The sequence below is a fragment of the Saccopteryx leptura genome, chromosome 5 (genome assembly GCF_036850995.1).
Source record: "Saccopteryx leptura isolate mSacLep1 chromosome 5, mSacLep1_pri_phased_curated, whole genome shotgun sequence".
Lineage (NCBI taxonomy): Eukaryota > Metazoa > Chordata > Mammalia > Chiroptera > Emballonuridae > Saccopteryx > Saccopteryx leptura.
In genome coordinates, this window is record NC_089507.1 from 137,040,755 (window position 1) to 137,055,678 (window position 14,924).

General features: G+C 38.8%; 1 protein-coding gene across 3 annotated transcripts in view; it reads right to left on the bottom strand.

Moving 5' to 3' along the window:
- The window catches only part of SPAG6 (sperm associated antigen 6), a 64,643-nt gene extending 54,375 nt beyond the window's left edge, over positions 1-10,268 (bottom strand). For 2 of the 3 annotated variants that reach the window (XM_066385088.1, XM_066385086.1), the window contains exons 1-2: positions 10,083-10,268; positions 9,897-9,992 (exon numbers count right to left, since the gene is read on the bottom strand). In XM_066385088.1, coding sequence (XP_066241185.1) covers positions 9,897-9,992; positions 10,083-10,107 — 121 coding nt within the window. In that variant the 5' untranslated portion in view covers positions 10,108-10,268. The remainder of the gene's footprint in view (positions 1-9,896; positions 9,993-10,082) is intronic. The other variant, XM_066385087.1, reaches the window with a different exon arrangement.
- Positions 10,269-14,924: the final 4,656 nt, after the last annotated feature.

Genomic DNA, 14,924 nt, shown 5'->3' on the forward strand with positions numbered 1-14,924 from the left:
GATACTGAGAGAGAAAGAAGGGTAAAAAGGAGGGAGGGAAAGACAATAGAGAAAAAGAAAAAGGGAGGAGAGAAGAAAAGAAGTATATGTAACATAAAAAGAAATTTTTCCTTACTTACCTGTCCATTAGGAATCCACAGTGTTTGATCCTGGGTGAATGCATGCATGCAAATTTAAAGTCCATAAATTACAGTGGTCTGAATAGTTGCTATAATATCTGATACACAAGGTCTTCAAGGAGCAGCTAATGACCTTATCAGGGTCACCACTAAAGGAGCCACATGATTTATCTAATATCTAATCTTAAAAATAATTGATATAGTATACTCTGTCTATAAAACAATTTAGTCTACTGTACATATACAAACTGATTAAATAGTGTGAAATGACTGTTGAAATTTAACTTATAGGATAAAGCTTTACAATTCTCCTCCTTCCCCAACTTTATAACTTTTAGTTCCTTTTCTATTTTTCTTGTTCCAGTGCCATACTGAAGACATTGCTGCTAATACCTACACATTACAATCTAGTTACTCTCAAAACAAAAACAATCTTGCTGATCTTGCCCACAATCATTCACAAAAAAACAGACCAAGGTTTACCAAGTGGCAACGAATAGAACTACGTACACATATGAGTTAAAGAAGCTCCCATTCTCAGGAAACTAATAATCAGATGGAGATTATAAAATAGCCTCAAATAACCACATCTCTTTCCTGTAATTCCTTTCAATGTATCATAGGCCTAATTACTTTGATTCTGCATGCCAACTGCATATATGAATTAAAAAGAAAATGTCAAACATTTCTAAAGACAAAAAAATTACCCATTCATTCTCACATGACATATATACATTTACATATATATGTAATTTATATACATATTACCTCAATCTTCTGTTTATAAAGGTATTTAATATCTCAACTTTGTTTCTTTAAAAACACATATCTGTAAACTGGACCTTTGGGCTTATTTAATTCATAGTAAATATATCTAGTTGCCCTGATTACTTCTTATCTTCTTTGTTTTGTTGTTCACTTTTAAAATTTTTTATTTATTTTTATTGTGGTAAAATATATACAACAAAATTTATTAGTCATTTTTAGATGTATAATTCAGTGGCATTAAGTACAGTCACAATGTTGTGTAACCATCACACTATCATTTCCAGAACTTTTTCATCATCACTAACAGATTCTCTATTCAAATTAAACACTACTCTCCATTTCTCCCTACCCTCCGTCTGTGTTAATCTCTATTTTACTTTCTATCTCTCTGAATGTGTCTACTCTAGATATCTCATATAAATGGAACCATATTTGTCCCTTTTTGTTTGGTTTACTTCATACTTAACATGTTTTCAAGATTCATCTATTGTAGTATGTATCAGAATTTTATTATTTTTGTAAAATGAATATTATTCTATTGTATGTACATTTTGTTTGCCCACTCATCTGTTGGTGGACAATTAGGTTGTTCCACCTTTTGGTTATTGTGAATAATGTTGCCATAAACACTGGTGTACAAATATCTATTTGAGTCCCAGGTTTCTCTTTTTAGTGTATATCCTGGTAATTCTGTATTTAATTTTTGACGTACCACCAAACTGTTTTTCACAATGGCTGCAACATTTTATATTCCCATCAGCAAAGCACAGGGTTCCAATATCTCCACATTCTCACCAACACTTGTTATTTATTTATTTATTTTTATTATAATAGCCATCCTAATGGGTATAAAGTGGAATCTCACTGTGGTTTAATTTGCATTTCTCTAATGACTAGTGATATTGAGCATCTTTTCATGTGCTTATTGGCCACTTTTATAACTTCTTTGAAGAAATGTCTAATCAAATTCTTTGGTCATTTTTCAATCTACTTGTTTGGGTTCTTTTTGTTGACTATTACGAGTTCTCAATATATTCTTGATATTAATCTCTTACTAGATATATGCTTTGCAAATATATTCTCCCATTCTATGAGCTGTCTTTGTACTCTCTTGGGGGTGTTCTTTGATGCCCTTCTTTATATGTTTGACTTAAAACGAAGTGATTTCTACCATAAATATTCTTTACTTTCCAATTTTAGTCAAAATTATCAAAAGCTTATAAAATATGTTAAAGATTTATTATTGTAAAGTTTGCAAAGCTTTAAAAATGTGAATTCCAATAAATGTTTTATTTTATCTAAAACTACTTTCTCTATGACCATTTACTGTGAAATTGCCACTATAGTCAATCAGATTTTGGAAGTGATTTCTGCTTACAAGTAACCAATTCACAGCAAACACTTCACCTTTGACTGACTCAGACATTTTGTTTAGAGTCCAAGGAGAATATAAAAGAAACTACATGCATTAAAAATAGAAGGAATCACTTGCCCTGCTCATTACATGACTGCCTATGTTGAGAGACAACAGACTGAGGTAATTAAAAAAGACTTTATCTGGAGGTAGACTGGGTTCAAATCTGGCTGCTGCCACTTCCTATCTGTGGGACTCAGCAAGGGTACTTAACAGCTCTGTGTGTCAGTTTCCTCATGTAAAATTGAGGTAAATTCTAGGACTACATCATTAAATTGTTGTGAGAATTACAATGAATTAAAATTTCTAAAGTGTTCGGAAGATGAGCTGGGACAAAATAAACACAAGTGCTTGATGAATAAAAGGTTCACTAAAGGAATCAATTCCCTATATCAACTATATTTTTCACCAAGCATATATGACTTGTTAATTAATCAATACCTTCCATTCTGATGAAAAAGTATTTAAGGTTCTATGGCCCCATAGAGTGAGCCTTTTCTACCATATATTTTAGAATGACCATGGAATGAATAATTCGCTCAAGAAACAGCTGTTAGGATTCAACACAATTCCTATCAAAATACCAGGGGTGTATTTCACAGAACTAGAATATTCCAAAAATTTGTATGGAAACATAAAGACACTGAATAACAACAGAAATCTTGAAAAAGAAGAACACAGTGGGAGGTATCACACTACTTGATACCAAACTATACTATAGGGCTATAGTAATCAAAACAGCATGATACTGGCATAAAAAAAGATCAATGGAAGCCAACAGAGTCCCAAAGTAAACCCATGCTTATATAGTCAATTAATCTATGGCAAATGAAGCAAGAACATACAACAGGGTAAAGAACATACACTATTCAATAAATCATGGTGGGAAGATGGGACAGACACTTGCAAAAATAAATGAAACTAGACCACCTTGTTACACCACATAGAAGAATAAACTCGGCCCTGGCCAGTTGGCTCAGTGGTAGAGCGCTGGCCCAGTGTGTGGAAGTCCCAGGTTTGATTCCTGGCCAGGGCACACTGGAGAAGTGCCCATCCGCTTCTCCACCCTTCCCCCTCTCCTTTCTCTCTGTCTCTCTCTTCCCCTCCTGCAGCCAAGGCTCCATTGGAGCAAATTGGCTGGGGTGCTGAAAATGGCTCCATGGTCTCCACCTCAGGTGCTAGAATGGCTCCAGGTGCAATGGAGCAACGGCCCAGCTGGGCAGAGCATCGCACCCTGGTGGGCATGCCAGGTGGATCCTGGTTGGGCACATGCGGGAGTCTGTCTCTGCCTCCCTGCTTCTCACTTCAGAAAAATTAAAAATAATTAAAAAATAATAATAAACTCAAACTGGATTAAAGACTTAAAATGCAAGACCTGAAACTATAAAACTCCTAAAAGAAAACAGGCAGTGAAATCTCCGACATTTCTCTTGGCAATATTTTTTTTTAGTATTCCATCCAGAATGGCATATATAAATGACACTTAGAACAAAAACCAATTTGAAATATTGACAAAACTGAGAATGCAATATGACTTACGAGAGGGGAGAAAGAAGGCTGAGAAATTAACAGAAACCAAAATCCTGAAGGGTTCAATGAATAAACTAGTTTAAGTATTTTGAATTGTATCCGAACATTAAAGGCAGGGACAGAATAGAATATGCACTTTGTAAAGAAGGATCACTTTGATTACATGGGGAATAAAAGATGAAAATAGACAAGATGGGAGGCAGGAAAACCACTTAGGAAGCTGTTTGTAGGAACTTACACCAGATGTGAAGATAGCCTGGAAACAGCAATGGTAAAAAAGAAAGAGGAAAGTGAAAGGTCTAAGGAGATATTTAGGACACAAACTGATTAGTGTGAAAAAGATGGAGGAATCAGTGATACTTTCAGGTTCCCTGCTTGGTCAAGGGATGCATGATTGTGGCAGACTGTTGAAGAAGCCATAATAACTTCAAACCAGCTTGAAATGTCAAGTGGGAAGGGCAACATGGCAAGAGAGAAAGCTAGAGAGTTAGGTTGGGGCCATATAAAACTTGGCAATAGGTCAAATTAAGATTTTGTGATGTTATTCTAAGTGAAATGTGAAGCCATGGGGAACTCTACTGTTTATACTACTTACTGTCAGGGAAATAAATGAAAATGAGGACTGAATAATCCTAGGTACACCATGTTTGTGAGTAGGCTGTATACTGCACAAATCCAGGGAATGCCACTCACATACATCAGGATATAAATGGTACTCCCAAAGTTATGCAAAGCACAGCAGCCAGCCTTGACATAGCATGTTAGGTGGTTCTCTAGTTTGTTTTATGTGAATGTCTTCTCTCCACAGTAAAAAAATAAATATCTCTAGAGCCGAGTTCATGTTTTATGCTTCTTTCCTATTTCTCAAGTTACCTAGCACAGTTCTGAATATACAGCTAGGTCTTATTGAAAAACTTGTGGTCTTAGCTCCAGAAACCACCACTCATTTAGATTTTATTACTCTAATCACTACCTGTTCTATCACAGAGTAACTCCAATTACACTTATCACCTTTAATAGATTTAAATTTTTTATTTCTATAATAATATTATATTTACATGACTATACTTTTACTGAAGCAAGTTTCATGACACTGATGAATTGTACAACTTGTTCTCATTTTCCTTCGTTGGTCATTTTTTATTTGAAAATATTAAGTTTTTCTCCCTTGGTTTTTTTTTAGAGTAAGAATTTTCAGGAATTGGTTTGGTTTCTCTCAGCCTCTATGATTATATACTTCTGGCTACTATTCCTGTACTGAATTAAGAAATCATAAATTTTAGTATTACATGTCTATTTGTTTTGTTTTCTAAGAAATATTTTTACATTATCATAACTATCAAGTCAATTATGATTTTAGATATTAGATCTCTTACAACACACAAAGAATTTTATAATTTATTTAAAGGGCCAAAATGAATCACAAAACATATGTATGGTCTTTTTATACTATAATAAAAAATAATCTTTCTATATTTAAAATTATTCTCATTATGGTTAACACAATAGTATCTTCTGAATTTTGTCTGGTGATTCACTGCTAACTCAGCTGTTTATGACTGAAGGTCTGCCACACCTGATATATCATTTTTTGAATGAGGAGAGGTGAGAGGAAGATGGGATTGAGACAACTGACTCACTGAGCAAGCTAGTAAATCTTCTTAGAGGGCAAGGAAGCAAAGTATGTATTTTTTTACTTATTTAACATATACTTATATAGAATTTACCATTTATCAATGAAAACTGGCCTACTGCCAGGTTTAGAATGCATACCAAAGGGTATAATCTGCTAACTCCACAATATTCTACTATTAACATTACTGTAGCTGTCTTCCATGATTAATGTATTTAATTGAAATTTCATTCATTCTTCCAATGCAACTGTCAGACTCTCAACTAGGTCACAGCCATAACCATCTATATATGTGAGATTTGAACTGAATGCATACAAATTATGGCAAGTTCAGTTTAATTAACTTATATGTTTATACTTACATAAAGAAATATAAAAATGAGCTTTTACTCACTTATAATTTTCAAATGAACATGTAAGTTCCACAAATCTAAACCTTTATTCCCAGCTAAGAGCTTTTCCTGGGCTCCAGAGCCCTATATATCCAAATTGCTTACCACAATCACTGACACATAGACATCCCAGGTACTACGATTTCAACACTGTTAGAATGAAATCACCGTTTCCCCTGCCTTTTGTATCATCTTTCTCCATTAATGAATGGCACTAATGTGCCTAAGCAACCAGGAGCCTGGGAGTCATCTTGAACTCATCTCCCTCCTTACCTACCCCTGCCTCTTGTGACTAAGTCACAAGACCTGCATATCTGCAGTGGATAAAGTGTAGACCTGGAACTCTGAGGTCAGCAGTTCAAAACCCTGGCTTTCCTGGTCAAGGCACATATGGGAGTTGATGCTTTCTGCTCTTTCCTCCCTTCTCTATCTCTTTCCCCCTCTCCCTCTTTTTCTCCTCTCTAAAATGAATAAATAAAATATTTTTTAAAAAGTATATATACTAGAATATTCATTATTTGTCCCTAAAATAACTAAAGAAGTGCTTAAATTGAATCTAGATAACATGACATATGTTAAAATAAATTTCTCAGGAAAAGAAAAATCTTACTGTTTCATCAAGATATTAATCACATGCAGATAACTTTAAAACATTAAGTTATATTCCTTTTGTAGTCCATTCCTTCAAAGCCAGACCATAAGTGGATATAGATGGCTGTTTAAAAATGTCATTATCTAAGTCACTTACACATTGACGATCACTTAACAGTTTGGATTGATTAAATTTTATAATATATTCAAATTTTGTAATATATTCAACTTGTGGGAAGAGAAAACCTGTCATTTTTATACTAAAACATGATATTCCATATTTTAAATACTATCTATAGGCACTTCCATATTTCAGTATCAAAATTTTAATATGTCAATCATTTTCTCCTTTTAAAAAATGTTTTAGTTTAGCTATTGTCCAAAAATTAAATACTTGTAAATAGCAAGTATCCATTCGCAAAGGCCATTGAGTAGGGCTGAGAGGGAAAAACACCTAACATATAAGTACATTTTAAAAATGTATTATGTTCTAATAAATTTTAGTCAGTATATATAAAACACTGTGTGTCCAGCACTTTTCTGAGTACTTTGAGGACTATACATGCATTCATAAAAGCATACACACATGCAGAAGTAAATTAATCCACATGATATAAATACCGAACAAGATTATCTACTTTGAAATGACAAAAATTTTAAAATAGAAAACAGATTAGTGGTTTCCCAGGGTTAGGAACATGGGGGTCCGGGGTGGTTATAAAAGGGCAACACAAGGAGGCATCACTGTGGTGAGGAAAGAGTTCTGTATCTTTACTATAGTGGTGATGGATTACACACAGGATAAAACTGCATAGCACACACACACACAAAATTACAGGTAAAACTGTGGAAACATGAATTAAATCAATGGATTTTCAATGTCAACATTCTGGTTGTGATATCATAGTCCAGTTTTGAGGTATATGGAATCTTATATTATTTCTTACAACTACATCTGAATCTATAATTACCATATTTCCCCTGTATAAGACACTCCTATGTATGATATAATATGCAACTTAATTTGGGGGCCTGAAATTTGAAAAAAAATGTATTACATAAAGTTATTGAACTCAAGTTTTTTTTTAAACAATTATTGCGTTTTATTTTTATTTTTTTATTTTTTTACAGAGACAGAGAGAGAGTCAGAGAGAGGGATAGACAGGAACAGACAGACAGGAACGGAGAGATGAGCGCATCAAAATCATTAGTTTCTCATTGCGCGTTGTGACGCCTTAGTTGTTCATTGATTGCTTTCTCATATGTGCCTTGACCATAGGCCTTCAGCAGACCGAGTAACCCCTTGCTCCAGCCAGCAACCTTGGGTCCAAGCTGATGAGCTTTGCTTAAACCAGATGAGCCCGCGCTCAAGCTGGCAACCTCGGGGTCTCGAACCTGAGTTCTTCCGCATTCCAGTCTGATGCTCTATCCACTGCGCCACCGCCTGGTCAGGCAAGTTTTATTCATTATAAAATTCATACAACTCCTCATCACAGTCAAAATTCCCATCCATTAGCTTGTCCTCATCTGTGTCTGACGACGAATCACTGTCTTCAACAATAAGCGTAAGAACAAGCCGGGAAAGAGCAGGAAATGCAAGTAAAAATACTGCAACTACTGTATAAGACGCAACCAGTTTTTAGACCCCAAATTTTTCAAAAAATATGCGTCTTATACATGGGGAATACGGTATTCCTAAATAAAAAGTTTTTTAAATGATTATAAAATACACTTTCTCTATTTTAAATACATTTCCTGACCCCAAATACCCAAATAGAAACATACAAGGATAGATACCAAAATCCCTTCCAGTGACAAAAAAAAAAAAAAAAAAAATACCATTTAGATGCATTAGTAATTTTCTTTTCTTTTTTTTTTCCATTTTTCTGAAGCTGGAAACCGGGAGAGACAGTCAGACAGACTCCCGCATGCGCCCGACCGGGATCCACCCGGCACGCCCACCAGGGGCGATGCTCTGCCTACCAGGGGGCGATGCTCTGCCCCTCCGGGCGTCGCCCCGCCGCGACCAGAGCCACTCCAGCGCCTGGGGCAGAGGCCAAGGAGCCATCCCCAGCGCCCTGGCCATCTTTGCTCCAATGGAGCCTTGGCTGCGGGAGGGGACGAGAGAGACAGAGAGGAAGGGGGGGGGGGCTGGAGAAGCAAATGGGCGCCTCTCTTATGTGCCCTGGCCGGGAATCGAACCCAGGTCCCCCGCACGCCAGGCCGATGCTCTACCGCTGAGCCAACTCGGCCAGGGCCAGTAGTAATTTTCTTAAATGAAACAGAACAAAACAAAACCCAGAGTAAATATTATGTCTAAACATTCTTGACATGTCGATATGTTCTTAATTTTAAGTCCATGTTAATTTAAATGAGTTTTAAAAATCACATTATATAAATTGAAGGTTTCTCATGACATGGGAGTGAAAAATGCTATCTTACTTTTAGTTCAGATAGTAGTGGAATCATGCTTAATGAGAGAGAGAGAAGAGAGCCACCATTATCTTAATTCTTCATTAATAGATAAGAAGCAACCCCCCCCCCCCCCTCACACACACACACACACACACACACACACACTTCTCTTTAGGGCTGAGGGATGAAATGAGAACATCATAAGGATTTCTCAAAGCTAGGTCTTGATCGACTTTGACTCTCTTGGAAAATATTCAGGCATATCACTGCTCTTTCACTAACGCAAAACAAAAAATAATGTGTCGACCGCTCTGGAATTCCTTTAGTGTAAAGAAGTCGTAGATCAAAGCCAGGGTGACCTGCACTGGCACCCGGATAAAATGGGCCTGATAGGGTATATTCCCATTCATGTAAAATGACTTCCAGGCAATTCTTTGGCGTTGACTTTCAACCTGACATTTGCCTGCTTGCGATAAAGGTGGAAATGGCGACTATGGGCCCCTCTCACGCCTATTGTAAGCTTCACCTTCCCAGCATCACCCCCAAAGACTCGCTGAATAGTCTGAATGCTTCTACAGCCTTCGCGGTGAATTGGAGGAATGAAGGGACGTCTCCCCCAGTCCCCACCTTTCTTTTCCCTCAAATCTCAGCCGGAGAAAGGTTATGGGCAGAGACGGACTTAATGGCTGGCACACCCAACACGCGCCCTGGACCCCAACTTCTGAAAGGCCCCGCAAAACCCCAACTTTACACTTTTTTCTAATATAAGGGGTCCAATATTTTCTTCTGCGCCCGCGGCCTCAACCGACCTTAATCCGTCTCTGGTTATGGGCATAGGAGGCCGGGGTAAGGGGAGGGTTGAGGTGGGGAACCGGGGACTCTGGGCTAATAGAGGCCAGGGGCTAACAGGGCGGGGACTGGCCAGAGGGCAAACGGTGAGGACACCGGGTAACTAAGGACTCGGGGCAAAGGGCAAGGCCGAGGCACTCGGTCACACAGCCCTGGGGGTGCGGGGCGACGGGGGTTGGGCTCACCCGCGTTCTGCAGGGTCTCGATGTTTTGGGGTCTGGTCGCCAGCTCTGCCACCATCTGCACGAACTGGGTTCGGGCCTTCTGGTACTGCTCGAACACTGAGAGAAGAGACACCGTGGAGCACCCCTCCACCCCGTCTTCCCCGGGCTCCCTCTGCCAGCCGTCAGGGCGCTCGCCCCAGGCCCTACCTTGCAGCACCTGCCTCTGACTCATGGCGCCCGCAGCTCCCCGCCGGCCACAAGCTCGAGGACGACAAGGCTAGATAAAGGTGCAGCGACCCGGCGACTGAAAGGGGGACTCGACGTCCCGCGGGAGCCGATCCTCCCTGTGTACCTGCGTCTCCCCGGCAACCGACTGGGACCAGAACGTGGCCGCTAGGCGGCAACAGCCAGCCCGGAGAGTGACGTCACGATGCCCCCCCCAGCCCCCCCCCCCCCCCCCCCCCCCCCGCGTCCCGCGCGCGGGCAAACGGCCAGCCCCGGGGGAACTCCGCCTGCAGGGGTACTTTCAACTTGCCAAGAGCGTCCAGCCCCTGCAGGAGTCAGGAGTCGTGCACCGTCGAGTGTCCATACCCTGCTGAGTAGAGCGTCGCCTGAAGCACAGGTTCTTTACAAACCGATCCCTGACCTGCGTATATGCCAGACTGGGCACGACACGTCCCATCCGGGAGCCCCGCTCGCTCGCGGGGAGAACCGGTACAAGTGCAGAGAGAAAGGGAAACTAGGCAATGGAGTCGTCTTGGCTTTGACATTGAATAATCTGATAAATATATTATTGTCAATGCAACCGTAAAGTCAAGTGTTTTACTCTTTAGTCCACCTTTTATATAGCACCTGGCATTTCGGTTGTCAAAATTCCTGCTGGGTCAAGACAATGATGTTCATACACTTAACGATATTGTATTGAAAGCATTTAGTAAGCACACCGATATTCAAAGAGAAAAGCAGACGAGGAAACGATGTGATAAATGACCTGTCTCTGTATCTCCCATACTACTAGCTTTGCGGTCTCCTTGCTTTTGTATGATTTTAAAACATTTTTACTTTGTCATTTAAATTTAGGCTTCATTTTGTTGCTGAATGTTGTCCCCTCGCCCCAAGAAAGGGAGAGCATCTTTACCTGGAAGGTCCTAATTCAAATTATCTTAACCAGTTTCCCTAGTTAATATAACTTTAACTCTTTACCGAGTCTTTTTAAACAAAAATTAGGCACTCACTGGTTATATCATCTCTAAAAACTGTTTACCAAATGCTTCAATCACGAGTGTCAACTTAAAATGTTTCTCCCACAGAAACTACAATTTTACTAGGTGCTGCTGAGTAAGTGCCAAAACAGGAAACTTTTTGGCATCTCTTATTCAATAGAAGGGAGCATGCAAATTTAGCAGGTTTTGATATTTGGGATGAGTCCTATAAAATAATCTTGGAAATCTTATTCTGACTTGAACTCTCTGATGAAATCCTGATATTTTGTGGAGCCTCAAATAGTTGTGGAATGGACCCTCAATGAGGAAGAGCAGGAAGTGTGTTCAGTAAGGAAGGTGCCTGTCTATTGCTCCGCAGTTCAGAAGCCAGTGATACCCACAATCGCTTAACTTTAAGTAGTAGTAAGTTTCACAGTGATCTCCACTAAGGAACTAGATCCTTTAAAATTAAAGTTTTGGGGCATTTTCTTTTCAAGATGGGGGGGAGATTGAGCAAATAATTAAAATGGGAAATAAACTTTCATTGTACTTTTGTTTACGGTTGGTTCCTTGTTGCATTATTTTTTAAAAATCTCCTTAAAACTAAAAAGTTTCATAATTGGTTTCAGTTCTTAAACAAACTCCCATGCTAGTACACCTGCCATTTTTAGTAATTGTTTTACTATGTATTTTCTACTTTAAAAGTATTGAGATAAGAGCTCAGTGGTGAAAAAGACCTAAACGTATAAACATAAGTCTATCGAATGCTACAAAGGTTGAAAACCTAAGTTCTAATAGTACCTAATTTTTTTTAATTTTTTTATTTATTTTTTTTTTAGTGAGAGAGACAGACAGGGACAAACAGGACAAAGGAGACATGAGAAGCATCAACTCATAGTTGCAGCACCTTAGTTGTTCATTGATTTGCTTTCTCATATACGCCTTGACCCGGGAGGCTCCAACGAAGCCAGTGAGTGACCCCTTGCTCAAGCCAGTGACCTTGGGCTCAAGCCAGAGACCTTAGGGCTCAAGCCAGCAACCATGGGGTCATTCATGCCTATGATCCCATGCTCAAGCCAGCAACCCCGCACGCAAGCTGGTGAGCCCACGCTCAAGCCCGTGACGTGACGTCGGAGTTTCAAACCTGGGTCCTCAGCATCACAGCCTGACACTCTATCCCACTGCACCACTGCCTGGTCAGGCTATTTTTAACTATAGATTCTGAGAGTCTGTCATTAACAATGTTGATGTATTAAATTGTCTTGTTCCTGATAAAATACAACATAGGTTTCCCATTTTATATCTGAAATTGAACATATTAGTGAAAATATCCTTGCTCAATTCTAGCTTTCTTTCTTAGAAGTCTTTAAAATAAATGGATAGATGTAACATAGAATGATCATAGCAATTCAAATATAAAATATGGCAACAGATTACTCTGATTAAAAAAAAGCCTAGATTGGCTTTTTTTTCTGACCCACTATTTTCTGACCCACTATTCAACTTCCTAACTTAAAGATAAAATATTCTGTTTTTACAAAGTTAATTGAATGCCCCATGATCACATACAACAGTGTTTTTCAACTGCCAGTTTTAGGACCAGTGCTGGTCTACCAGAAATTTTGTGCTGGTCAGCGAAAGAGTTGACCATCCTGATGTTGTATGAAGGTTATAGATCAACTCTAATAATAATCTTCAGAGAGATTAACTCTTTTGTGGAAGGGCAGGAAATTCTTGATACAACATCAAGGTGGTTAATTCTTTGGAGAACCAGCATGAAAGTTCTGTCCAACAGGCACCAGTCCCCAACCAGGGTTTGAAAAATTCTGGGCCCTGGCCGGTTGGCTCAGTGGTAGAGCGTCAGCCTGGCGTGCGGAAGTCCGGGGTTCGATTCCCAGCCAGGGCACACAGGAGAGGCGCCCATCTGCTTCTCCACCCCTCCCCCACTTCTTCCTCTCTGTCTCTCTCTTCCCCTCCAGCAGCCGAGGCTCCATTGGAGCAAAAGATGGCCCAGGCGCTGGGGATGGCTCCTTGGCCTCTGCCCCAGGTGCTAGAGTGGCTCTGGTCGCGACAGAGCAACGCCCCAAGATGGGCGGAGCATCGCCCCCTGGTGGGCATGCCGGGTGGATCCCGGTCAGGTGCATGTGGGAGTCTGTCTGACTGCCTCCCCGTTTCCAGCTTCAGAAAAATACAAAAAAAAAAAAAAAAAAAAAAAAAAGAAAAACTCTGAATTTCTAACAGTTAAGCAGTGAGAAAGAAAACTAATTAAAGGGATATTTCAGGTTTTTTAGAAAGTGCTTTTTAAGATTAAAGTTCTTTAAGTACCAGCTACCTTTAAATAAATATACAATGTATTTGACACATTGAACTTTACATTTGATTGAGAATGAAACATACTATATAGACAATTTGTAAAATGCTTCCATGAAAGGTTTGTTTGGAAGATTTTGGCTCTTTTATAAAAAGCTAATCTTATGTAACTTCAAAATCATCTTTGCATTCCTCTATTTATGAAAATGAGACTAAAAAGGATGACAGTATAAAACCAGTTAAAAATCCTGTTCTGCTTCTCTTTAAAAATCTGCTTTGGAAATTCAGAAAATTTCATTATCATGGGAATATAGTCTACACATTCCTAAAAGATTTTGAAATTTAACATACATGTTTTTTTCATCAACTTCTAGCTTAATTAGATAACATCCACATTTTAAGAACTACTTCTGAAGTGAATCAATTGTTCATACATATGTGCTAGACACTTTACTAATAACAGAATATGCCTGTCTTCTAGGACATGAAGTCTAGTGGAAGTCAGACATGTAAACAAAGTTTTAATTCATTCAACAAGCATATACTTAAACAAGGCATAGCCTGCCTTGTTTTAAGGCTGTCATTGCTCTTAGCCAGCAATTTTCAACTTTTTTCATCTTACGGCACACACAAACTAATTACTAAAATTCTGCAGCACACTGAAATAGATATTTTTGCCAATCTGACAAAAATAATATATATAAGTTTTAATCATTCACACCAGATGGTTATTGTGTTCGCTGGTATCAATTTTTTTTTCTTTTATTTGACAGCCTAAGGGAAAAGAGGTCAGTGCCCCTAACTAAATAGTGAGGTTGAGGTATTGCATGTTTTAAAAATATGTGGAACACCAGTTGAAAATTGTTGTTCTGAGCACGTTAAGTGCTTTGGGAGCAAAAAGGAGAGACTTAGGGTAACCTAGGTGAAGAGGTGAGACTAAAACACCACTTAAATAATAAAAGCCTTCTTGTTTCTAATAAATCTCCTTCCCTCCTTCCCCTAATAGTTAAAACATAATGATAGCACTTAAATAGTCATTAACTTGACAACTGCATATAATTCAAGTTGAGAATACCACAATCATTTTACCAAAACCAAATCTAAAATATTGAAATAACTTCATAGTTATATACTTTAATTAAAAATAAAGGCATAACATCCCCCATAACCAAGTTAGTAGGTTCAAAATATAAGGTCTACTGGAAAGTTCTGTCCGTTTTTGGAATAAAACAAAATACAAATTTTTCTTACCGTCAATAAACTTTATTAAATAATATAATTGCCATTATTATTAATGATTTCTTCCAGCGTGAGGGCAATTTGTATATCCCATTTTTGAAAAATGTTTTATCTTTTTTTTTTTTTTTTTTTCTGAAGCTGGAAACCGGGAGGCAGTCAGACAGACTCCCGCATGCACCCGACCGGGATCCACCTGGCACACCCACCAGGGGATGATGCTCTGCCCGTCTGGGGCGTCGCTCTGTCGTGACCAGAGCCACTCTAGCGCCTGGGGCAGAGGCCAAGGAGCCATCTCCAG